At 34.1% G+C, this 27,907-nt stretch overlaps 1 protein-coding gene across 12 annotated transcripts in view; it reads left to right on the top strand.

Annotated features, from left to right (window-relative positions):
• The window catches only part of LOC120777061 (spectrin beta chain, non-erythrocytic 1), a 96,439-nt gene that overhangs the window by 44,393 nt on the left and 24,139 nt on the right, over nt 1-27,907 (top strand). For 9 of the 12 annotated variants that reach the window (XM_040108178.1, XM_040108183.1, XM_040108181.1 and 6 more), the window contains 2 exons: nt 20,339-20,517; nt 23,316-23,483. In XM_040108178.1, the coding sequence (XP_039964112.1) occupies nt 20,398-20,517; nt 23,316-23,483 (288 nt within the window). In that variant the 5' untranslated portion in view covers nt 20,339-20,397. Of the gene's footprint in view, nt 1-12,218; nt 12,308-20,338; nt 20,518-23,315; nt 23,484-27,907 lie in introns of those variants that run through there. The other 3 variants (XM_040108175.1, XM_040108176.1, XM_040108186.1) reach the window with 1 other exon arrangement.

Genomic DNA, 27,907 nt, shown 5'->3' on the forward strand with positions numbered 1-27,907 from the left:
CAACGCTGAGGAGGGATGGTTCGCCTTTTCACTTTTACTCTTCATCAAACGGATGGTCTTTGTCTACCTAGAGGATACTTGATCTAAGATCGAAAGTCGTGAGCTGCTTGAGCCATATGTAAAATAATGTTTCCGGCCACTCCCAAGTGAATGGAAACTTCCTCAGAACTTTGACTCCTTCCTCCAGCTTATTCACCCTTCATATTAGATATCAATAAAAAATAGAAAATCAGATCTGGCTACCAGCAACTGTTTTGTCTGCTCAGACCTTAAAAAATAATAATAGCAGATTGAAACTCGTTGGGGATCTGATGTAGGGAAGTGGTACGGAGAGGATTGGTTGAGTTTTCAAAGATTTAAAATGTTTTGTTTCGATTTCCGGAAAAACATTAAGTCGTAAGAAAAAAGTTGATTGACAAAGTTGTTGGTAAAAAAAATTCACAACTTTTGCGTAAACAATTTTTTCGGAGAAGTTGAATGTCTTGCTTTAGAATAGAATACAAACCACTACCATTCTCCAATAAGTTACTTTTGGACTAGTTCACTTTACTGCATAAAGTATGTATGTATATAGTATATGATTATATTCATTTATTGCTATGTATGTCAGTGGTTTATTTATGAGTTCATGCCACAATTAGATTTGCGAAAAAATTGCAAAAATAAAAGAATATACCCAGTGAAAACAATCAATTCGTCAAGTGAGAGTAATGGCTTTGTAGAAATGCCAATTTGCATTGTAACTGCTTTGTAATTAACCGAAATGCCGCTCAGAGACGTCAACGTCATTGAAAATGTGTTCAACGCTTTGTTTTCTTTCTTCACCATTAAACTTTGTATTTATTGGGTAAATTTCAATTAATGGCACTGGTAAACATTTTTAGATCGATTAAGTGGTAAATAATGGATCTGAATATGCGTTAGTATTGTTTTATAATCAGCAAAACATTTGCACTGGAACTCCTGTAGAAGAACTTAAGAGAGTTTTGGTGTATTTGAATATACCAATATCCAATATAACCGAAATTAAGCTAAAGTTATAAAGATATTAAAAAGTGCAAACACAGCATGTCGAACTATAATGCTGAGTGTCTGACTGCCATTCGATAGGTCAAGTTCTCACACATCTTAGTTGAGAAAAATTAAAAAATTTCTTAAATAAAACTCTCTCCTTCTTTGTATCGATGCGAAGTTTGACCAAAGATTTTGGGCTGACTCTATCGCGAGATTTTCAATATATTAATTGGTGCAGAACTTCCAAAGTCTTATATTATGTAGTTTTAAGTAACTTGTGTTTCCAAAGTTGAGTGTGGAACTGCATTTTAGGTTAGAACGTCCAGAAACATGTACTGCTTTTTTTGTATTTAACCTCCTTGTGTGTTCAAATGTATTTAAGACATGATCTCGAGGTCGAAGATCGAATGGCACATATTTTTGCCTTTACCTGTCCTATTCGAACTTAAGTAGCACACTTCCTCGACAATATTTCGAGAAGAACTTTCCAGAAAAAAATAAGATAATATTAAACTCATCGATGAATTTATATAAGTATCAGATGATTTGTTACAAACTAATATTATGGGCTTTCTTTTTTAATATTTTTTTATTTATTAATCATAAATTTTTCCTATTTGTAGTCCTTAATTTTTGGTGAACCATACTTAAAGTAGATTAATGTAGTGGAAGTTGAAAAATTGTTATCAAGTTTCAACTTATTACCTTCGACGCCCTTTGCATTTTATAAGCGTACACTTAAATTAATTTACTCAGTCGCAAGTTAGTTGACTCCATTAGTTGACACTGCTTAATAGATTTGGCGCCAGTGCTATAATCTTATATTTGCTGAATAAATATAACTAAATATTTAAAAATCACTCTGCTTTATTGACACAAAGCGTTGACACACGCGAATTTACCGATCAGCCAGATTCTGTCACAATTTTCGGTGGTCAAGCTGAACTATTTTTAGTTTTGAAATAATTTCAAATACTTTTTTTAAGATTACTTTATTTAAGCCTGGAACGTCATCTTAATTTTTTGTAAGCTAAGGTAATTCTTCATCATTTTAACTACGGATTAAACTAAAACGCTATAAAGAATTTCGGGAGGTAAAAACAATATCAAAATTAATTTTATTATTTTCTTTATTTAATTTTTAATCAAGAAGTTCATATATATTTTAATTGGTGCTTTACGAAAAATCAGAACAAAAGAAATAAGAAAACATGTTTTCAAACGAATTTAATGTTGGAAAGGTGAGATTTTAAGTTTCATTTAACCAAAAACAAACTAAATTCGGGGAAGTTGAAAAAAAGTTACAGCTGTTAAAAAATGAGGGAAAAGTTCAAATTTGATTAGAAATACGAAAAGACTTTTTCCTCTACCCAATAGATACAAATTGACAAAAAGAAAACCATAACTACTTTATATCCACCACGCGCATTTTACCTCACATTATACCTAAATTCTGGATAGATTTGACTCTCTATTTACTTGTTTACATTTAAGTTGAAAGTTTTTAGAAGTCGCATTTCATTAAATTTTGACTCAAACTAATTTTTAATTCAAAATATGTAGATGTTTCACGACCAATTCGAGTCAGAGAATTTTAAATACCTGAATTCACAGTGATGAGGTAATTAACACGAGGTTCTTTAGCCTAAACAATGGCTAAAACATTGCGTTATAAGTGGCTGAGAAGCTTTCGAGCAGAAAAGAGTTTCTCAGTGTGCGTAGGGAATATTTGCATAATTTTGTAAGCAGCTAATTATTGCTTACCGACCAATTGTCTTGGCTGACCATGAAGTTCTCTTGTTATTTTATTTTCATTTTCTCATTTGCCAAACTATAAGAGATTTATACCTGAACCTTTACATGCTTTGCATATTAAATCTGCCATAAAACTACCGAGTTGTAAATTTATGTATGCTTTTGAAATAGAGGGTGATCCATTTCAAGGTTACTTACTTTTTTAGAGAAAAAACACAGATGCTTCAAATTTGATGGGTAAGATTTATTAACATTCGAAAGAACATTCATTTGCATTCATTTTTTGAAGACTATCTCTTTCAAATGTTGGCCGCGCCTACGTCTCAGATGGTCCATCTGTTGAGTTCGAGCACTCGTTCGAGCACTTCGATTGGTAACTGGCGAAGGACGCGTGATGTTTTGCTCCTAACCCTGAATTAAAGCGGGATTCTCCGCATAGACTTTAGACTTTACAAATCCCTATATAGGGTGATCTTCCCAAGCGATGTCGATGTCAAAAGACTTCAGTTCTTGCACAAGCTCTAGTTTGTACGATTTACTTTAACATCTCGACGTAAAATGCGCCAAGTCGTTCCATACGTCAGTTCGAGTTGTTGCGAACGGTGCCGAATCGACACTCCATCGTATTCGTGTACACTCTGACATACGGCTGCTATATTTTCTTCACTGCTTTCTCGAAATGGTCTATTCGGTCTAATAATATTATCCAATAATTAATGCTGGGTCTCAATATGGGTTAATGGTGTAGCGTATAGTACGCTCAGTAAGTCGATTATGTTGCCCATAAGTTGAGTGAAGCGAAAGATTCTTTGTAGAACGTGAATTTTCGTAATAAATTTGAATTCCATGATGAAATGCCAAACAATATTGAACAAAAATAACATGACTGCTTGACCCAACTCACGCGTGATCTGCCAAAAAACTTCATTGGAAAAAGTACCTCTATTTGGATCACCCGTTACTTCATCGTTAAATACCTGCCATGCTTTAACAGCTTATTATGCAACAGAAATTTGAGATCTAAGAGACTTAAAAATTCTATAAATGTTTATGTGAACTTCTTTTACATATCGTCACCTGAAATGCAAAATAACGTAACAACATATTCGGAAATTTACAGTGGCATGAACGAAACACGAAATAAAATGGAACATGAGTGAAACAAAATTTTAATATTGGTTAAAACTAGTTTATATTTGATCGGAGAACCAGAAAATGTTGAACATATGTAATAATATGTATGTATGTAATTTGAAGTAGTAAAGCGTAATCTATAAGACATTCAATTTCGAATTTTTTGATGATACGTTATTTTGCATTTCAGGTGACGATATGTACATTAGGGTATCCTATTACAAAATGATATTCATTTTTAGTGTAAAGTCTAAAAATTTGACGATGTACCGTTTGAGTGCCAAAATTATGCCAAAATTATGTTAGTTATTTTTGAAAAAACTATTAAAATTGATTTGAGTTCCTCAAAATTTATACTTTTGTACTGTTGTTGTTGATGTTTAATCTAAAGCTCCAACAAAAATTTCTTAATCAATAAAGTCTCCCGTAATATTATATTAATAAGCTTGGGCAGTTAGAACAGGGTAGATAAATTTTGAAACCAAAAAACTCATAGTAAGAGGAAACCCATCGAAAACGAAAGATAAAATAATGACCATTAAAGGAAAAATAATTTAAAGGTGATCTGAAGTCGGGAAGAGAAAGAATTCTGTGGTTTAGTTAATAATTTCGAAAAAATTTGATTTTACAATTAATTTTATTGACAAACAGAGAACCAAAGATCTTTGAAACCGTCTCCGAAGGAATTTTATGAATAGTTTTTTAAGGCAGATTTGCCATCAGTCGAGTAGCGAAAAGAAAAAGAATACTACAAGATATTGGATAAAGCTATATTTGCATAAAGCAATTAAATTAACTCACAAAAATAAAAAGCTGAACTTAATCAAAATATTTTTTTAAAACCACCTATACATTAAGCTTTTTCTGAATTCTTTTTTCGAACCACCCTAGTATTAATTTTCTGGATTCTGGTTTAAAATTTCGTACCACCCTTCACTTAAATTTTATTCTAATTTCGTATGTAAATTGATACCAGAATACTAATTTCAGCCATAAGCGTCTGCACACTTCTCTCAAGCTTGGCTTTAATCTGCCTAACCTTCTTTTAGGCCACCAGTTCTCTTCAAAGCATATACATATTTATCTTACTTTTTTATTTGGTAATTAATAATTCGAATTTTGTTAGTTGGCATTTTGTTGATAGGTGCGTTTGGTTTATTATTTAAGATTTCTGAATTTGGATCGCATTTTAGTATGCGCAGGCCGGCGTGGCAAAGAAAAAATTATAAATGTGTTACCAATATTTTTTCCTTTTTTTAACAGGCGGTCGCATTTTAAATAATTTATTCAAATGAGAAGCTGGGCAGCAATTTAAACTGAAACGTTTATAAAAACGATCAATTAAATTCTCAAAATATATTTCAAATAGAGTTTATTGCTTTTGAATATTAAACGAACACACAAGTTCGCATAAATTATAAGGTCGTACAATAATTTAACGAATTCAGTTCGAAAATGTTCTACTGACTTTTTCCATGGGCATTTCTTTTGCATTAAACTATAATATATGACATGGTCCTAACAGGTTTAGTGTCCACTTAACCATCGGTAGCAAATAACTCCATAAATATCGATCACAACATTTGCTAATATATTTATTTTATTGGAGTCTCCGAATCTTGGTGGAACTTGGTTTATCGACAACCGTTAAATTATTATCTATCTGCAAGTCAAGTCTGACTTCGGGTTATAGCATATGTATACTGAAGTTCGTTCACGCTATATATCATGCCTAAGCAATCTTAAAGCTATGTTAAAACATATGTACTGTAGTTTTTCTATAACATAGAAGCGTATTATTTGTCGAACGAAATGTACTTATTGAAGCAAGTCAAGAAAAAAGTTGGGGGTATACCTCTAGTACCGTCAAAAAAGCCGGCCGCCAACTTCCTGTCTAGGCTTCTTGTCTTAAACGAAAAAAGGAACTTTTTTTAATCACGAAGCTTTTATCAAGTGCATAGTAGAGGAGTTTTGAGAATTTACCTGTGTTTTTCGACATCAAAATAGTTAAACAACTGTCAAAGTGCCATTTTTCTCGGAATAGCGCTCTATCACGCACTTGAGTCCAAAATTGTCTACAAAATACGCTTTAGTTCAAATAAATCGGTTAAATAATTCGCTCGCAATTTCGACTGCCAGATAAAAAAAGTTAGTTTCGAGGAAACGAGTCTCAAGGTTTTGGTACCTATACAGCCGCTACATGAAGTGCAGTGGTTCTGTGGTCTATTTCTTCGAAAATATTCGGAGTAAACCAATGAAACTTCCGGACTATTGTTTTGAATAGTTTGTCAATTGATAAGAGCAAAAACAATTTGTTTAATACTTTGAAAATTCTAGAATTATTTTAAGGGGTCATATACAGTTAGAAGGTCGAGAAAGATGGAATTTTACAAATTTTTCTCCTGAGAAAACTTTTAAATTTCTTCATTTAAAAATTTTAGACATGTTTTGGTATATTTTAACTGTACTATGACTTAGTATTAGTAAAAATATTTATTTTGAAAGGAACTACAGCTGATCTCCGGGAGCTCCTCTCAAAAAAAGATGTTTTGCGGTGACTATATCTCTGAATTGGATCCTCTGAAAGTAAAAAACTAAACAGTTTCCGTTAAAGTAATGTTAAATCTAGTAAAGCAAATCGAAGGAATAAGCAAAATAAAAATGTTTGACAAAATGGTGGTTTCTAAAAAAAAAAAATCGGTTTTTGACCAAAATTTTGGACTTAAATTGTTTATAAAAAAACAAAAAATAAATAAAAAATCTTCCTTGCATTAGTAAACATTATATTAGCGAAACTCGTGTTGAGACTAATCAGTTTAGCCGTTTTCGAGTAATGTTGGTCACCGACTTTGAAAACAGTATTTTGGGAAAAACGCGTTTAAAGTTCGGCCTTGTACTTCCAAGCACTCTGAAACGCCTTTGCAAACTTGGGTGTAACTTCGAAAATATTCACAGGAACGATATGAATTTTTCTGTTTTCTGTTTTCTATAAATATCTCATCGCTATACGTACATTAATGGCATTAGATAATAAAAATAAGCACGAAGGCACAGACGTAGTAAGTAAGTTCTCTTGGGAAAAATACCAGTTGTCTTGCACATGCGTACCTTTTCTTCGCTAATAAGAAAATTCAAGTAAATTCTTTTCAATGAAACGCCCCTTAAAATACGAAATATATTTTATGTACGTACCTTTGAGAGCTTCTATATTTAAGTACTAATCTGTCCGGCTGTCGTAAACCATTATCAATACTATAATATAATATAGGATGCACATGCTACAGTGACCATACATATGTAACTACATATATGCTTATACTATAATTCTAAATCTAGTAGGATTTGAACTAAGAGACATTATTAAAAAATTATTTCGTGCAGCTGTTTAAATATTCCTACGCTCTAATGTATTTTCTCTACAATTTTAGTACGCCACAGTATCTTTTTTCACCACTAAATTTCTCAAAAACAATTTTAATGACTTTTTCTTGCTAACTTACCGATCTATAGCGGTGGAAACGCTGATGTGTTATTGAAGTCATAAAAGCAGCACACATTGTGTGGCAGGAACTGCGCAAGTGCAACGCCTTCACGCGCCTTCGACTGCTTACATGTACAATCACTTACATATGTATGTATGGATAGGCTATATGTATGGCACATATGTTTGTGCGCTGATATTTCAGCTGGCTTGCAGTTTGCATTTTACTGCATTATTTTATGATTCTTTATATAGCACGCGCTGTACTCATACGCAGGCATTTGTAAATATACACACTTGTATATGTTCATACATACACACATTCAACATGCAGACTTTTACTCCTGCGTAGAAGATCTCTGTTTATTTACGAATGTGAATACATTTTCCATGTGCCTGCCTTCGTTAACGGATGAAGTTATTACTTTCACTTTCGATTTGTCTTTATTTGAAAATGATTTCTAAAAATACGCGCAGTCATACTTACATACATACACATACACGTAAGTGCCTGTGCGCATACGCCTACGAATACATAGTAGGACAATGTTTACAAACATTAAACGGCAACTTTGTTGCAATGAGTGAAGGAAGCAGACTTGCAAGCAACATTTAAGTGAAGCACACACACTTTTCATACATACTGTTTGAAATTGTGAATATGTATTCTACATAATATATTATACTATATACATATCTTATACGATATAGTTTAATGATTATAAATAATTTTTACTATAATTGTGTTGCCGGAAATAATACCTAATAGTTTTGCAGAAAAACTCACTTCGGCGCCTAAAAATAGACAATACAGTTTTTTTATGAGTGCATTGGCCTACCTTTGCCGGTAATGTGATAAGAAGAAATATGACTTTACAGAAAATCGACAAAAGATAAGAATGAAATTGAAGTATTAATAAAATGCGATTAAAAATTTGCTGATAAATAGAGTTACCTACTTAAATCGTATGTATTTTTTCATTTTTGTCTGAATATTTTATTTTATTTCTTTCTACTCTGAAAGTAATGACAATCAAAATTTATGTAACATAACCGCATGTAATTATATATAATAATAGTTAAGTAATTATTTTCATAACTTTTTACGCACTTTCGCAAATTAATACTTGCTTCAAGCTAACTTTTTGCAACGTATTTCTATAGGCTATCTTTGCAAAGAACGCTTTCTGAGGAAAATTATCAGCATTTGTGTACATAAAATGACCTTTACTGATAGCACAACTTTTTTTGTTACAAATTTTGATGTCCAATGGTTATTTGTAACTTTTATGATCAGATAAGCTACATTTATGCCTACATTCTTAAGAGCCAATAAAAGTTTAAAAATAAGGACGTATGTAGTTGAAGTTCAAGAATTTTTATAAATTTCTTCAAGTACAGATTCTAAACATAAAATTTTAAAGCCAATAACCGATGGAAATACGAGCTTTCTTAAATTAGTTTTTTTTATCAAGATTTTGATAATACAATGATCAATTTTGACTAGTACAAAAAAAAAAAAAAACACAAAATTTTCACGTATTTCCATACAAATCTTTAATATCGCCCTCCAATTTTCCATACATTTCATATATGTAAGCCTCAGCTGGAAAGGTCTTCACTACCTTCAGCAGTTTTTTTTTTTCGGTTTCGTGTAATTTTTGGAACGTCATTCGCTTGATTGTTGGATAGTTCCGACGTCATATTCATAAAACTAGAACAAGTACCAATAGTGATGCGTTTGATGTATGTAAGATCTTCGGCTACGTTGGCAAACCATAAAAGAAAGAGTTCTTCCTAGTAAAGAAAGAGTTCTTTGGTAAAAGAAAGAATTATATTATGTTCTCTGGTCAAACATCTTTTCTTTTTCAGGTCTTTTAGTATGAGTTTAACATTGGCATGCTTCAACTGGCACTTAAACAGTAAAATATGTTGAGTCTATTGATAAGAGATGTTGAGATCCTATATTATATCGCTAATGCTAACACGACAATTAAGCTCTTTTTCTTTAACTTTTTCAATTTTAATGTCATCTGATGGATAACTCGCATGACTTCACCTCACGAACTTCACTGAATCATTTGTGCCACTCAAATATTTGTATTCGAGATTTTCAAATTTGAGTGTGGATATGCTACGAGGGGACCCTAAAACTATGAGTTATCTGATCTGAATATGATTATTTGATAACTTCCTTCTACTTTGCATTAATGTCTCTTGAATCAGAATAACTTTAGATATCTGCCCATGAGTTATCTGATCTAAATTTTTAATGACCATCGTTGCAGAAATGTCTCTTGAATCAGATTATCTTAGGATGTTTTGTAGGTTTTTAGTTAAGATGAAATAAAATATAAGTTTTTGCATTATGTTGTTAGTCGAATATTTCAAGTAAATTTATTTATAGTATGAAGTGTACACTTTATGCTTGAACTGACTTAATAGGCAATACTTGCATTTTACCAATTCTCTTCTAGTAATCAGTTAAAAACATCGGCCAATTATTGATAACTCTTATTAATCTAGGGTGAATAGATTTGGCCCATTAGTTTTTTAAACATGACTCAAATATTCTCCATAAATCTAGTGTTTAATAATAGTTTTTTCCACAAACTGTCTCTATTTTTTGCAATTCTTAGATCCCTTATCAGAACGTAAAAGTAACATTATCATTTTCCAAAGTATATTATTTAGTCCTCTGCAAAAATATTCATTGTTTGTTGGCAAGTCCAGGAATTATAGAGAGCATATTAAACTCTGAACTCTATCCAACTATATAAATATGACAATAAAGCTATTAGTCAAGCTTTCAAAGCAAGAAAAAAATCAAATTTTATTGACAAATTCCTTATTATATTTTTATAAAAAAAGTATTGTATAATGACACTCGCCACCCCCTTCACATATTCTTTAGAGCCAGACTCCTAGAGCGAAGAGTCTAGGTCTATTTATAATCAGTCTTAGCTACCTATGTCTAAGGCAATTACGATTTTAATATAAATGGGACTGTTGTTCTTGAAATAGTTTAAAGTATTATTCAAAAAGTTGCAAGATAAATACAAGGCGATTTACAAATTAAGAATTCGGAGTCGTAAAAACGTTCCAGTCATAAATACTATATATGGTACTCGATAAAGTCGTAATCTGCAGCATAAAAATGTAGAAAAACAATGAAAACATTCATAATAGTAAGACGGACAGAAATAGAGATAATTTTTTTTGGAAGTTCGAGATGTTATCAACGAAAAGACGGTAGGGAATGAGGAAATAATTACAACTTTTAAAATGAAAGTTTGACAGTTCGTGCTAAAAAAACACGACGTCGCTTGACGGAGGTAAAATAAACTATCATTATTGTTATAAGGTATTATCTATTTTAAGAATCTTTTGGAAGGAAAAAGTATATTTGAAACAAATAAAAAATATTTTTAACTTATATTGATATATTACAATTTTGTTTCGTTATTTTGCGAATGTTATGTTATGTTATGTGTGGTAAAGTAGAGATTTAATGTGATTTTTTCAAACTAATCTCAAATTCAACTTATGTATTTGTATTCAAAAATTCTTAATGTTATTCTTACATAGGTAATCAATCTTTATTGCCAACCTTATCGGCGCTTTTACTGTTTTTCAACCACAAACTTTTCTACTTTTCAATATTAATTCGCTGATAAAATTCCCGTGCGGATCACAGGAATTTTTTTCTAACGTACATTTCTACCTGATGTTTTTGTTAAAAATAGAGTGGAATTAGCTTGCACAATTTGCAAAATTACTGAAATTCTTACGCATTATCACTATGCGCTGTGGTTCAATAAGAATTACTTGCAACTTATACATATTTGCGAGAAGTCCGTAAAATCATTTTTGTGCGAAGAGTTTTGCGGGTTAAATCGGCTCACGTAGTTATTATTATATTTGTATATAGGATTGTGTATAGTACCTGTACTACATATATGTATTATCTCCTCTATGATAACGGCAAACAATTTCCCTTCGAGCCTCCCCAAACACACAAGCTCCCCCCATTTTGGCATACCACTGATAAGATAGCCGTTTGTATGAAGCTTTTTTTAACACTTTCCATTGATAAGCGTTCACAGTTATCATTATATGGCAGACAATTACATAGATAACGTTATTTTTCACACACATGCACACATACTCATATGTATAAACATATTTATATACAGTAGCGTTTATGGAAAACTGAATTGAACGAACAATTCGCTGACATCTGGCAACTTTATGACGATTTTTGCAGTTTTTATATAATATAAAGGTGGACTAAGCATTTTGGCAACGACATTAACGCAATCCACATGATTTTACTACATTAGAATGCACACATTCACATGTACCCGCGTCTTGGTAGAATTCTTTCGTCTTAAGCAGCTAGTGAATTGTGTTTTCATACCTTTAGCTCTTGTAGCTTTACTGATAAGCTGCGGACATTGCTGAGCATTTCGCGTATCTGTGCTTGCTTCATGGTTAGACACTTACAGATATAGGTGCACATGTAGATTGTTAACGGCCAATTGGGAATGGCCCACTCAGTGGTGTTACGGTGCGCGCAGCGTTAACTACGCTACAACGAACATAACGACGAGCAATAATCACAAATCAATATTACGGAATTATATATACGAGTACATATAACAAACGTATCCAAATTTATAGTTCCTTTAAAAGTGCTTTATCGGGAAAAGAAAGCAAAATAATAAAAAAAAGCGTAGCGAAAACGTTTGAAATTGTGCCGGTGACAACTAGCTTGATGCTTCCAACGTAATATTTATTTATTTTATTTTTATTTTTTGTGAAAGCTAGCTAACACTGATTAGCAAACGCTGGTGAATATGCACTCGAACTTCACCAGATATCAGTACAAACGTTACATTTCATATGACCGCGAGGCTTTGGGTAGGTTCAATATATTGAAAACATTATATAATTTTTAGTAACCAACGACAGTGTCAGAGGTTGTTGACATACTTACATATACACATAGTTATACCACATTCTTTAACTACTTTCGTGTATTTATAATTTCAAGAAAAACAAGAAAAATCGTTAACTTCGGCAGGTGCATTTGTATGGAAGCTATATGTTATAGTAATGCGATCTGAACAATTTTTTCGGAGATTATATTATTACCTTAAGCAGTAATCCATATCAAATTTTGTGAAGATATCACGTCAAATGCGAAAGTTTTCCATACAAGCCCTTGATTCCGCTTGTTCAGTTTATATGGCAGCTATATGCTATATTGAGCCGATCTGAACAATTTCTTCGTATATTACATTATTATCTTAGAAAATAACCTGTGCCAACTTTTGTGAAGATAAAGAGTCAAATGTGATAGTTTTCCATACAAGAACTTGATTCCGATCGTCAGTTTGTATGGCAGCTATATGTTATAGTAGTCCGATATCGGTAGTTGCGACATATGAGCAGCTTCTTGAAGAGAAAATGACGTTTGCAAAATTTCAAAACGATATCTTAAAAACTGAGAGACTAGTTTGTATATATACAGACGGACGGACGGACAGACTGACAGACAGACAGACTAACAGACAGACAGACTAACAGACAGACAGACGGACATTGCTGAATCGGCCCAGCTCAACATACTGATCATTTATATATGTATATACTTTATAGGGTCGCCGACACTTAATTCAGTGTCTCACGTCATGGCAAACTTAATACGAGTATAGCCTTTTCAGCGTATAAAAATCGTACCAAAAAACAAGTTTTCTTTCACTCAATTCGTGAAAGAAGTTAGCTAATTTTATCAACTGCAAGAATGTTACTACTATATAACTACATATATACATACATACCATACAAACATACATACTTGGTAAAATAGTATAGGAAAAGCTTGACAAACTCATAAGTCCATATAAATACATATACAATGTATTGCTATTGCCCTTGTTATCAGTTTCGATTTTTTGCGCTGTGAAATGGTTAAAAATGGCTTTATAACGGAAAATAGTTATGACATAAGCATTTTTAATAAACATTGTGAACAAGCTCATGGCTTGTTCAGGATACTTACATACATACGTACTTATGTATGTATTTATGTGTACGTAGCGTTCAAAGTGCAGAAACTTTATGCCGTAAAATAGAGTATACTATTATAGCTTATTTTATGCTTTGATAATTGTCAAATTACTTTCTTCCTTCATTCCTATATATAGTTTTTAAACCTTCCATTTCATGAGCTATGTTCGCATTCTTACATATTTCTAATGTTATCTCTACTGTTTTATTCAGTCCATTCATCGAAACTGGCTGTAAGTTAACACTTGATGTACCTTGCGCTCTCAAAACTAGCACAATAAAAGTAAAAAGCACTAATTTTCGACTACTTTTTAAGAGGTATCCCCAACTAACGCGTGACTAGCAAATTTAATTGACAGTTTTGACAGCCTATGAAGTCTTGAAGTTGGGTGCTGATGATAAAAGAACACAAACAAAAAAAATTATTAATTATTAGAAAGGGAGGGCTAAACTCGTGTGTAACCGAGCATTTCTTACCCTTGCAACACTTCCGAATTTTAATAATATACTACTATGAGCAAAAAATGGTAAGATTTTGTTCTTTATTTTGAAATTCTTAACAGTTGTTAAAGTCATTTCCCTGAATAGCCTTTAATGCGATTCAGGTTTAGTTTTTTTTTCTTTAGTTGACTCAAAACAGTTTCCTGGAAGCAGTCATTTGAGTTTGCTAAATAGATAGAAATCACACGAAGGTAATCAGGCGAATACCTGGGTTTCGGCACGATAACGGTTGAAAATTTGGCTAAAAACTAACGAAGAAGCAATGCAATATGCGACAGTTCATTATCGTGGTGCAAAAACCAAGAGTCGTCCGGCCTCTTTTAACGAATACCTTCGCGCAAACGACACATAACACTCAGATAGTATTCATTGTTGACAGTTTGGCTGTTCGGAATAAATTTGGAGTGCACCATACCTTGATGTGTTTTTTCCGGCTTCGGCTCACCTTTGCCAAGGTATTGGGCCGATTGATCGTCTGTTTCCGGGTCGTAAGGATAGATGCAAGACTCATCGCCATTACTAATACGTTTCATGACATCCTGGTAGTCAGAAAGCATTGTTTCACAGACGTCACCGCGACATTGTTTTTTGAAAAAAATTTAGTGATTTTGGAACCAATCGTGTTTTCACTTTTCTTAGGCCCAAATGATCTTTCAAAATGGTTTTCACTGATCCTTCCGGTATTCTAAAGATGCCAGTAAGATCTTTGATTGTTAATCGTCGATTATCAAGCGCCAATTCATTAACTTTATTAACGTGTTGATTGTCAGCTGATGTTGACGGACGTTCATCGTCAGCGTGTCCTCGACCCAATCCTCGAATCAGTACCAATCATACGCACTTGCTTGCGACAAACAATTATCACCAAAGGCATATCCCCTATATGTAGCTCGATTAGTTTTAAGTGTTACAAACAACCGTTAGGTGAACAAAACTGGATCTGTATACATACTTATGTTTATACTCTGTAGCAACATGTTGCAAGAGTATAAAAATCACTTCATTATTTTTTAAAATATTCTTGGTTCTGCGATAGAAAGTAAAATATAAGTAGCTTTTTTTCATTATGAAAAACTTATGCTGTGAGCCTGGAAATCACTATTTTCGAAGTCTAGATATCATATGATATACGTATGTACATATAAGTTATGCAGAAAATATTATAATAAATAATTTCAAGTGTTTTTCTTTTAAACTGTTTTTAGGCACCTATTTATCTCAGAAGTGTTGGCAGCAAAGGTTACTTACATATAAGGTGTATTATGATAACCTTATGAATGATGTAAATATGTACATATACCGACTAGTAAATAATATTCATAGCGCTTAATATATTTATATACTATGTAACCCAACAAAAATAATTTATTGTCGCATCAACTCTATCTCTATCTAAGTATATCTCATCAGCACTCTAAAAATGTACACAAATGACAAAACGACATAAGTATGTACGTAGTATGTACATACATATGTATGTCATCGATGAGCTCTCTTCAAGTGAAAAAAGTTGCGATCACCAAGTCGAAGCTTTCTTCAATGATGACTAGTCATTGCCTAAACTCTCGCTGTGAATCATAGTTGACTTCGAAAGAAAAATTGGAAAAATATAATGAATAATTTTAAAAATTTAGTTTGAACAAGTCTCACTTTTTCTAATTAGTAGCTGATATTATATGTATGTATGTAGTATATATAAACAAACTTGATGTCAACCTCAGCGCTTATCAGTATTGCTTTCGAAATTGAAGTTTATTTACTTTAATTATACGCATAAATAAGTACATATGTATGTACATGTGTTTGTATGTGTATCTGTTTTTTGAGCGTCTCACAGTTGTTACGCAAGAATGTGAAATTATTATTTTGAATTTTTTTGATAAATTTTATGGTTTATAGAAATATTTATGTTGTGTGTGTATGCAAAAGTTATACATCATATCCACCGGTAGTGGTTTTATTATATTTTTAATAATTTTATTTATTTTTTTTTTTGACTTCCTCAATGCTCAAGCTGTCAACTTGTAACCTAAAAATGTTTGTGAAATGTATTCATTAAATACTCAAGGTCACTCTCAAGTTTGAGGTTTCGAAATATATTATTTGATTATAAAAGCAGACTTTTTTAATTCAGCTAACCCTTTGTTTTTAAATATGCGCGAGTATTATACTTATATACATGTATATGTATACATATACATATGTATTTAATTTACATACGTATGTATGTTTTTAATTTACATAAGCATCCAATAAAGTGTGTGCGTTGCCATCTAAGTTGGCGATTATCAGCTGATTGTCAGGCTGTTAGTTATTTGTTTCTGATTGATTTAGTGGTTTTGGGTGAGGCATTTATCGGTTTCGAATTGAAACACATACATGCATAAATTTGAATACATTAATTGTTGCTCTTTTTGCTCACATATACAAATCGCGGACCTTGATATTTTTTTTATATAAGCCATCAGTTTAAAATAGAAAATTTATAAAAATAGCAAAACGAATAAATGATGAAAGCTTAATGGAATTTCTTAATGAACCTTAGTCATTTTTTGTGCTTGTTTTTTCTTTGAAATTGAGAACCCCTGTCATGTAGGATCATCCCTTGTCATACTCGTATAAGGAATAATTGAAATTTAAATGATTGTGTACTCGTATAAATATAGTATATGTATATAAAATATATTAGGGTGGGTCTGGAAATCGGTTCTGTATTTGTACTATATTCTCCCAAGTATTGCTTGGTAAGAAATTTACTCAAAGTATGAGCTCTTGTTAAGGAAGGTAGTTTCTTATATTTTCTTTATTATTGCAAAAAAAAATGCATAACTCGAAAGGTATTATTAAAAAATATAAGGTATTATAAAAAATATCTCGCCTCTTATATTTGTTTGAAGTACCTACTACCTACAATTACACTAGATTACAGTCATTTTGAGACTGTGGTGTTAAAAGCTGTTTCTTGCTTATTTTGGGTTGTTTGGCACCAATTCAAGATACCAAGTGCAGCCAGGTCCTTCTCCACCTGATCTTCCGAACGGAGTGGAGGTCTTCCTCTTACCTTGCTTCCACCGGCTGATACTGCGTCGAATACTTTCAGAGCTGCAGTGTTTTCATCCATTCAGACGACATGTCGCTGCCCCTTAATTCGCTGAACTATGTCGACTCATCGTCCATGCCTCTGGACCGTATAGCAGGACTGGAATAATGGTTGACTTATAGATTTGGTCTTTGTTCGTCGAGAGAGACCTTTACTTCTCAACTACCTACTCAGTCCGAAGTAGTACCTATAGGCTACAGTTATTATGCTTTGGACTTCGAGGCTGACATTGTTGTAGCTCCTAATATTGGTTCCAAGATAGACGAAATTATCTACGAATTCGAAGTTATGATTGTCAATAGTAACGTGGGAGCCACGTTCAATACCAGACCCATTTGCCTGGCTTCCTTATACAGTCTGGAGAAAGCAGAACTAACGGCACGGTTGTTAAGGCCAATGATATCAATATCATCTGTATACGCTAGCAGCTGTACACTCTTATTAAAAGATTGTACCTTCTCGATGAAGCTCGAACTACTTTCTCTAAGAGTAGATTGAAGAGGTCGCACAATAAGAAGTCGGCTTGTCTGAACCTTTGTTTGGTATCAAACGGCTCGGTGTGGTCTTTTGGGTTCTGACGGAGCTTTTGGTATTGCTCAACGTCAGTACCAAATTCAGACATAGCGGCATAAAGGCAGCTTCTTTTCGTAAAAGCAGCTTTGAAATCGACGAAGAGGTGGTGTGTATCGATTCTCTCTTCGCGGGTCTTTTCCAAGATTTGGCGCATGGTGAATATCTGGTCTGTTGTTGACTTTCCATCCCTAAAGCCACAATGATAAGGTCCAATCAGTTTGTTGACGGTGCGCTTTAATCTTTTACACAATACACTCTCTAGAACCTTATATACGATGTTGAGGAGGCTTACGTATCTCGCCACCGCATTTGAATAGCTCGTCCGGCAGTCCATCAGCCTCCGCCTTTATCTTGTTAACTTAATCATGTTTTATGCAATTGCTAAATTAGAGGTAAACCAAGGGTTAAAGTTAGTTATAATCTGTCGAATGGTTTGAGATTAACTGAAAAATGTTGTAGTATACAAGTACTTATATATTTTTGTAAATGTTAAACTAAACCAATTTTCTTATTCTCCAACCGATATCTCAAAGGCTACTCAACTTTAGAACTCTTATACTAAATGTATTATGTATTCTCAATTTTTATACTTTTTAACAATTTGTAGACTATTTTTCAGAATTGTTCTGGACCACTCAACATTTTCTAAAAGTATTGAAATCAATTTTGAGATTTTATCTTGAATAATATTTTCTCAAACATTTGAAAAATGTAGTTGATAGTTTTTAGAATCTAAAATTTTTTCTCAAAGTGCTGAAATCAATATATGAAATATTTTATTATTTCGAAAAATTATATTATAGATCAGCTCTTAAATATCAAGTTTAAGAACTCTAAAAGTTTGAAGAGGTTTTGAGCTAAAATTCATTAAAAGAGAGTTATTAGAGAGTTAAAGTTTTATTATAGAGAGCTATAGCGATCCGATATCGGCGGTTCCGACCAATAAGCAGATTCTTGGGTAGAAGTGAATCGATAATTCAAAAACTGAGTTCTTTAAGGGGTCTACGAAAAAAATATGTAATTGAGATCTACTATTTTCACAAGCTTTTCATTTTCATTGCAGAGTTTAGTGAAGTAACTGCTTGATTGTTATTGTCGCAGTGGTTTAATGAACTGCATTGCGGATTAAGTTCGTCAGGCATTGTGCTAACAACCATATATGTACATAAATACATACTTATGTATGTATGTTAGTCGACAAATCAATCAATGGCGCAATCAAAAAATTTCGCCGCCATGTTAGGCGAAGAAAGTGAAGCGGAAGAGCTGTTGCGCTTGCGCGTAGCGAATTACATTAGATTACATCACAACTCAGTTCAACCTTACTTTTGTTTGGCGGACAATAAAATAAATGTGTCTAATTTTTCAATGAACTCCAATACATACAAATGTATTTGACAATATATACATATGTATATTTTTTAATATAGTTACATACCTACATACACACCTATAGTTATTGAAAGCGAAACATAAAACTGCAAGTGTGTGTGTGCATTGATTTTCTGCCGTTTCCGCAAAAGCTCAATTGTTCCCTTTGGATGCGCAACATTTTGACTCTTGTATGGTTTCCGAAGTGATTTGGAGTGTTCATTCTGTAGCATTGCTCGCTTGTTTGTTTGTCTGTATGGTTCGGTGACTTGCCTTTACTGTCAACTTCTTTTGTTGTTTTTGTGCAATGTGTAGCTAACAATTTCCTTTGTTATTGTTGTGGGTATGTAATAGTATTGTCTCTCGGTGGTCTATGCGCTGTAGTTTCTTTCTTTCGTTAACCTTTATCTTATTGTTATTGTTGGTAATTGTTATTATTATGCTTTCTATAAACAATAATAAAATTGTTGTAAACAAATGGTTGTGATGTGTAAACATTTACATGCACTCAAGTGTATATAGTATCCATTGGATACGAAGTGGGGTTAGCTCTTCTGAGAAATTCTTGTGGGGCTTATAGGTTTTTCACTAAAGTATATGTATGTATGTATATGCATGTTTTCGAACTTGGCTGAAAAAAGTGCTCATGAGCTTTACAACCTATATTTCAAGAGAATCGTGACAGTGCTGAGGGTCTGTTGCGATTTTGCTGCATAATCAATAAATAAGTATATGTGATTGAGTTCACTTTGGACTAAAAAGTAATATAATTAAGCCCTCGACTGCGACGATCGGGGAATCCTGGATCGATCCCCCCCTTAGTCGGGAAAATTCTAAAAATCTGTAAACATAATTGATTTCTTAGAATCAACTGTTCTTTGATAGGCAGTAGCACATCTCCAAGTATATGATGACAAAAAAGCTCGAGCAAAAAGTTTTCGAAGTTAGAATTTCCGGTATGATCAGTATGATAGAAATAGGAATTACGACAATGTCGTCCGATTACTTTTTCTAAGGTCCATATGAGAACAAAATATTACTTCCTTATGTTCCGAACGTAAGAAAAGGCTTCGTTTACAATTACTATTAAAATTCGTCAACTCGTTTTAGTTCGCTTATTTCAGCGAGTGTATTTTATTGCTCATATAATAATAGTTATACCAGTTATCCACCTATTTTAAACACAATATTATAACTTTTCGATTTTTGTTTTAATATTTTAATATACATAAGTATGTAAACATATACCGTTACCTATCAAATTTTGTTTATTTTGCCAATATTATACTTTACATTTTCACACCACTAATCATTTTATATTTTTACTTTTCCAGCATCTCAATATGAACCCGGCGGTTACTCGTTGCAGGCACAAAATCGCAAAGATGCCACCATGAACCAGCGTGACGGTATTATCAAATTCGAAAATGAGCGTATCAAAACACTGCAGGAGGAGCGTCTACATATACAAAAGAAGACGTTTACAAAATGGATGAATTCATTTTTGATAAAAGTGAGTATAAGCGTTAACCTAACATTTATATTAGTCGAAATGGGTAACATCTTTATAAAATTAAACCATATAAGATACCAAATATGTATGTCGGAAAACGATGAAGGTAGCTCAAGCTCCAATTTGCAGTAATCAAACATAAATATTTTTCAAAAGCAATAAATAAGCCCATATTTATATAAATATATTGAATCAATGAAAGACCCAAGTATTGCATGAATCACCAATTTAAAATATAACTGTAAAATGTTCAATTTTTCAAATAAAATATTTATAATAATCATGGAACACTTGAATCTTCATTTTTAGTGAAGACTTTGTTTTGCGAATCTATCTAAATTGCGCCACGCTTGGTATTAGTGAGGATATGTCTACTTCCTTACCAAAAATATTCGAAATATTATTCAAACGATTACTGTAGAGCACCTTTTGATAACAGTTTTAGATCTGATAGCATCTTGGTTTGATATTTTTAAAGCTCTTTTGGACTTGTCTTGTTATATCTGATCAAATTTGTTTCATGATTTTGCTACCCAATTTCATTCTCGTCTGTTTCTGGAACTGCACTTAGTTCTCTATTGATAATTACAAATTCGACATTATTCTCTGTAGTACTTTAGCATCGGATTTATCTCCGAACAGGCTATATTAAGTTTGCTACCAAGTTTGTATGAAAAACCTAGAAGGAAACGTTGGAGACCCTTTAAAATATATATACCTATATAACGCATTAGCATATAGTTTAATATAAATCCCTAAAGAGGATATATTCAGTTTGTAATAACCTTCTGGGTCGAAAAACGCTATAAAATTCATTTTTTGGAATCTCCAAAATCGGACTACTGGCAAATAGCTGCCATACAAACTATTTCGAGGTAAAAACTCAAAACTGAGAAGAATTAAACAAAAGGTTATACATCTCGAAACTCCAGAGGGAATTTCTATCACTTCTTACGCTGATGATTACACGATAATGACGTCGGGCAATGGAATCGATGGCATGTGCTTAAAAGTAAACGACTATCTCTCCGACCTTTCTCGCTGCACAGAACTTAACATTGTCCCCACTAAATCCACAGCGAAGGAGCACAGACTTGACCTTAATATTGCAGTCAATAGCGTTAAGATTCCGACCGTCAATAACCCTAAAATTTTATTTGTGACTTTCACTCCTGACTTTCTGTGCTCCTTCACGCCTCATACGACCACGATTATCGCCAAAGTACAGAGCCGCAACAAAATCTTCAAGTCCCTAGTCGGCAGCAAATGGGTAAAGGACAAACAAACGTTGTTGGTAACATGCGAGGCAATCGGCCGGTCGGTCCTTAGCTACGCCGCGCCAATATGGTCGCCTGGATGCTGCAAACTTGTCAAAACACTGCACTCCGGACTACGACAGGATGGTTCTTGATGTCACCTTTACCTGCATAGTGAGGCCCGGTTAAGGAGCATAAGGAACTCCTCTTTAAGTAGTTCCTGCTGGGGTGCTTTCCCTGCAGTCACCTGCATTTAGCGGAACCGCCTCTTAGGAGCATTTATAGGGCATTCCTTAACTACGTCGACGACATCAAACAATACGCCGACCAGACTTCGGACGTATATCTGATCAAATTTGTTTCATGATGACATGTACTGACTACCATTCACAGAGGAGCCATTAACACCTTCATCGACTCACTCTCAGTGAATAACGTACTTGGAGTCAAACCACCACCCATTGCGACAACGAGCTCGAGTTGCCGCGAGAATCGAGAGTGACCTTGCGCAGCTTCGTTCTGGATGCGGTAGGAGGTATATGTCCAGCGTGCAACGAGTCCCCGCATAACTCTAACCACCTCTTTGTATGCCCTGTTAATCCTTCTCATCTGACACCATTTTTCCAATGGTCCGACCCAGTCGAAATAGCACGTTTCCTGGGCTGCCGTTGAATGACGTCGAAGACAACTTATGTAATCCTTATCATCCGAACGGGGATTAGGTAACCTTTACAACAGCAACATAAGAGACTGATCTGAGGTGCTGGAAGAAAGTGGATCAGCTCCTTTTTCTTTATTACTTATTATATATGTATGTATCTTTTTTATATTATATTACTTTTTAAGATATCAAAGACAAATTTGATAAGTTTCTTATAAACATACATACATACTACAGTATGTAAATGCAACAAATTCTAATCTCTTTCATATTTGATGTTTAGAAAGTTTGTTTTTCTCACCACTCGCTGATTTTTGCTCGAAGCTTGCGAAATTCATACTTATATAAGTATGTATGTACAAATATAAATATAAGTAAATACTTACAACATAAGCTGCTTGCTGTTGCATAAATCATAAATAAATACTTATATACATTAGGGTGGGTCAAAAAACCAAATGTTATTTCGCTTACTACTCTGACAAATATGCTATAGACATCGCAATGAAAGTCTCTCCAAGTATGAGCTCTTAAATGTAACGGGAATCTCCTCTGTCTTACAGTTTTATATTTTTTTTTCATATTATCAGATAGAAAATTTCAAATCTCATTTCCAACTATTCGAAAAATGTAATAGTATTTTTGACTATGCGTTTTTTACCCACCCTAACATACTAAGCAAATGTCTAAAAATATGTAAATGCGCCACACTGCGTTAAAGAATCTTAAAGAGCTACCTAAATACCCAAAACAAATAAGATAATTACAAAAAACTTACTTACAAATGATTAACTAACAACAAGTTTTTCATATTTTTGTTCATCTTTTTTCACAATCTCTAATAATGTGCGTTTGCGTTTGTGTGCATTTGTTTGTTGCAGGCAAAAATGGAGGTCGAAGACCTATTCACAGATCTAGCCGATGGCATCAAATTACTTAAGCTGTTGGAGATCATATCGTCGGAGAAACTGGGAAAGCCGAATAACGGTCGGATGCGTGTACATAAAATCGAAAATGTCAACAAGAGTCTGGCATTCTTGCACACCAAGGTAAGCAACTGTACAATTATATATCCATATATGCTTAATATGCATTGCATATATACAGTGTGTAATATAAAGATACTTAGAGATACCATATAGTATTTGAAGAAACATACAAATATACTTATATGTATGTATTTATGTATATAAACAAAATTTTCAGGGAAATCATTTTAATATTTAAAATGTTTTTAAATAACCATTTTTGGGTAATTTAAAAGTTTAGACCCTTGAAGCCAGACTCGGTGTCTCTGCAGGCATGGTATCATACTGGACCTTGTCAACAAACTCGAGCTAAGCTGGTCATGCGCCATATAAAAAAACACGAGGAATTAAACACATCGTTTTCAAAAAATTATTGAACCAATCGTTACAGTTCTTTAAAAACTTTCAAAATAGGCTCCTTCGGCGTCGATGCAGCGCTGCCTTCATGATTTCCAAGCACTGAAGGCATCACGGAAGGCAATCTCCGGAATAGCTTTGAAAACCGAAGGGCATGCTGCTTGGATCCCCTCTGTCCTCTCAAAATGCTTGCCTTTCATCGGCTTTCAGGGAAGGAAATAAAAAAGTCCGGGGACAACATCTGGGCTGTAGGGTGGCCGCGGATGCCGGCCTTGGTTAGGCAGCTGATCACAGGAAAGGCGGTGTGAGCCGGGGCATTGTCGTGGTACAACTTCCAATCGGCTGCGATGTCTTGTCGGACCCGATTGACCTTCCGTTTGAAGCTCTTGGGGACTTTCACGTAAAACTTGGCGTTGACGGTTTGTCCAGGTGGAACAAATTCATGGTGGACGATGCCTTTGATGTCAAAAAAGGCAATGAGCATCGCTTTCACTTTGGATTTGCTCATCCTTTTTTGGGCGAGGAGACGCCGACGTGTGTCGAAGTATAGTCGCGGCGGAAGAAAATCAGTCCTATTACCTTCCGGACAAACCCTGTATATCTGTTGTCTCATTGTATTAGGTTACGAAAGCAGCCAATAATTAGACTTTTAGTAGGTAACTCAGGTAATATCACCTGGAAACCCAGTCATATATTATAGAAGGATGTGAAAACGCAGTGGAGCTGGTTCGCTCATGCACAGCAACTCGCATAAGCCGCCATAGGCCATTCAGTTCCATCAAGGGTTTGAAGCAATGGACTCCAGAGGAACATCTCAGGTCTTATAACACAGAGCATATCACAAAGTTACTGTGAGGTAGAGTTGATGGTGGACAAACCAAAAAGCTTCTACTTCTAGGCAGTATGCGGCTTAGTAACATTGTGAGTTTCATCACAGAGCACCTACCCTTCAGATCCCACTTTAAAAAAATGGGATAAGTGGATTCGGCAGAATGCCGCTTGCGCGGAGGATGATGAGACGTTAGAACTTTTTCTATGCTAATGCCCAGTCTTCAGCAGTTTTGACGAGACTTGCACCACGACACCCAATGCTCTAACTTAAAAGACATTGAGCAGCTGGGTTGGAAAAGATTCAGGCTATCCACTGAGTTGCTGGCTAAGGCTTAATTTGTTACCACCAATGGAGTACAATGGGCCTAATAATTGTCTAAGTGCGGTCTCTTACGGTTTGACGATCATGGGCCTCCCTTTGCAACCAACCAAAGGTTCAAATACAGTTGCTTAGTTTTTACAAACTTAAACTTTCAGAATTAGCATGAAAGATTTGTGGTGGCAATATAGTGATTCAAAAATTTCTTTTTCAAAGCCAACATTAGTTCCAGTGACAGTAATTAGAAATTTGTAAGCATGGTGAATTACAAATTCAATTTTAGGCTTGCTTTCATTAACAAATCTTGTACATAGGCCCAGCATACTAAACTCATAACAAATGCGGCGCGGTGTCGCAGTCAAATGCCGTGGTAATTAAATATTTTCTGGGAGTGCGCGAGTGCAACACAAATAGCTGAAACATTGTGTAGCTCAACGCGACGAAAGATTGAGTTGAATGTGAACTTTCGAAAGAAAGGCAAATAAATAAATAGCTGAGACAAGGCCAGAGACACATTGTGGCCAAATCAACAAATAAAAGTAAATTAAAGAAATGGCAAATTATGTGTAAGTGGCGCACACGTACGTACAAGCTGCATATAATACATACATCGAGATATAAGTATATTATATATACATATGTACAAGTCTATATATTATATATACATACATACATACGTATGTACGCGCTCTGTGCTTTGTTGTTTGGGGAAAGGCAACAAACAGCGCGCTTTAAAGCCTACAAAACAAGCAACGCACATTGAATGCAAGCGCAATCTCTGGTGTTAACTTTGGCGTGACAGCTGCGCGTGCGCATCGCACTTCTCCCAAACGCTGTTAAGTCTTCAAATGTTTAACTTTGGTATATCAATTGGCCTAAGCAATGAACTTGTATGCCACATGCCACTTTGTTGATCTTGCATGCGGCAGTTTTCGTTTCTTTCATGGTTGCCTACGGTAGAAAAGTCGCATCTTTAAAATGGAGAAGATCTTTTTTAGTCTTGAGGTTTTCAAGAAGAAATAAAACGCATATAATTTAATGTTGTGGCTAAGAATTTAACTTTATTATCAAGATAAGATTTTGCCATTATGTTTCGTATGAAACTCCAGCCGAGGAGCTGGAAGCTCCAAAAGTTCATAGATGAATTTCGGGGAAAATCTTCCAAAATCAGTTGTTATTCCGCAAACTATTGATGCTGTGTGCAATCTGATATTACAAGTTCGTCACATGATCAATCGATATCGAAAATCACGCCAAGATGGTTTTCGAAAAGATCATCCAAAATCAGTTGTTGTTCCGGAAATTATCCAGCATCAAGATATTGCAAGATCGCCACGTGATCAATCTAGGTCATAGATCACTCTAAGATGAGATTCCGGAAGATCGTCCAAAATCAGTTGTTGTTCCAGAAACTACTGATACTGTGCGCAAACTGATATTGCAAGATCGTAATGTGACCTATCGTGAGATTGAGACAACTATGAACATTAGTGGGACTACTTGTAGTATCGTGACAGCTAATGAATCGTGTATTTACGTGTATGAGCTCGAAAGTAAACAGTAGTCGACTGTCTGGGTGTTTCAAGATCCGAATTCAACAAAAGTTGTTCGCAAACGAAACACCTCTAAGCAAATGGTAGCCTTTTCTATGGAAAAACTGGACATGTCGCAATCATACCACTGGAACAACGCAGAACAGTAAATTCTGAGCGGTATGCAACCATTTTTTCCAGTTGTCTTTCAAGAAATCAGAAAAATCAACCGCTGCAGACGGATCACTTTTCATTACGACTATTTGAGCTCTCAGACATCGACGGAAACAACTAAAGCACACAAAACATCGATTTCATGATACATCCTCTGTAGAGAACTACTTGACACCGATTGACTTCTTTTTATTCTCGTTCGTAAAAAGTAAACTAAGTGGTCAACAGTTTTAGTTTAAAAGGCATGTTTTAGACAGACTATCTCAATCAGAGTGGCAAAAGTGCTTCGACAATTGGTTCAAATGCATAAAAAAAGTGTATAGACCTTAATGGAGATTATTTTTAAAAACAATAAAGCGATTTTCGATGATTAAAATTTGTTTCTGTTTTCGAATCCCGAAATATAAAGGCAATCTATGTGACATCTATCAAACAGATCAACTCCAAAAAGAGTATTGCCTCATTAAAAACGATTCAAAAATTATACACATTAAAAACACGCGTTACTAAAACGACGTGAGAGACTCGCTTGAGGAAAGGTTTATATTTTCTCAAAATGCCATTCAATTGCTTACGGTCTCAAAGAAGTAGACTTCCCAAAATAATTTGCGACAAGGGATTTTTTTCAGAACATAAACCACCAGACAATAAAAGACTGTTTTTAATAAATTCACTCGAAAATCTACTAAGACATAATCGATTAGTTGGATGTGGCTCATTTAGCTATCATTATTATTATATTTGGATACCGTGGACTAGACTAACATAACTTATTTTTGACTAACTTAACCTAAATAACTCGTTTATCGGTTTTATAGCTCTCCGTTCTATTTGTATTTTCGATGTGTTTGAGTGATAGAAAAATTTTCTAATTAAATTAAAACGGTTTAACGGTTAATCGATGTCAGTAAAGAGTATTTAATCTAGAAATGTCATCAGCCAATCACTGAATTTTTTTGAAGCATGTCTTTAACTTTTCTGGAATCAAGTCCTTGCTTTGATATACTCGTAGTAGTCGATATAAATTAAAGCGTATGGTTCTGATCAACTATGGCTCCAAAACCAGTTTCGAGATAGCGATTTTTAAGTCAAAGTTTAAAAAATCCAAATAATCGGTTGTAAGGGAGATATGTGTTATAGTTGTCCGATTTCGAACGAACAATATAATCAATTCCTACGTGTGGAATTTTGTTCGGATATCGCAAAAATCAAATTTGTATAATCTCTAAAAG

The sequence above is a fragment of the Bactrocera tryoni genome, chromosome 5 (assembly GCF_016617805.1).
Source record: "Bactrocera tryoni isolate S06 chromosome 5, CSIRO_BtryS06_freeze2, whole genome shotgun sequence".
NCBI lineage: Eukaryota > Metazoa > Arthropoda > Insecta > Diptera > Tephritidae > Bactrocera > Bactrocera tryoni.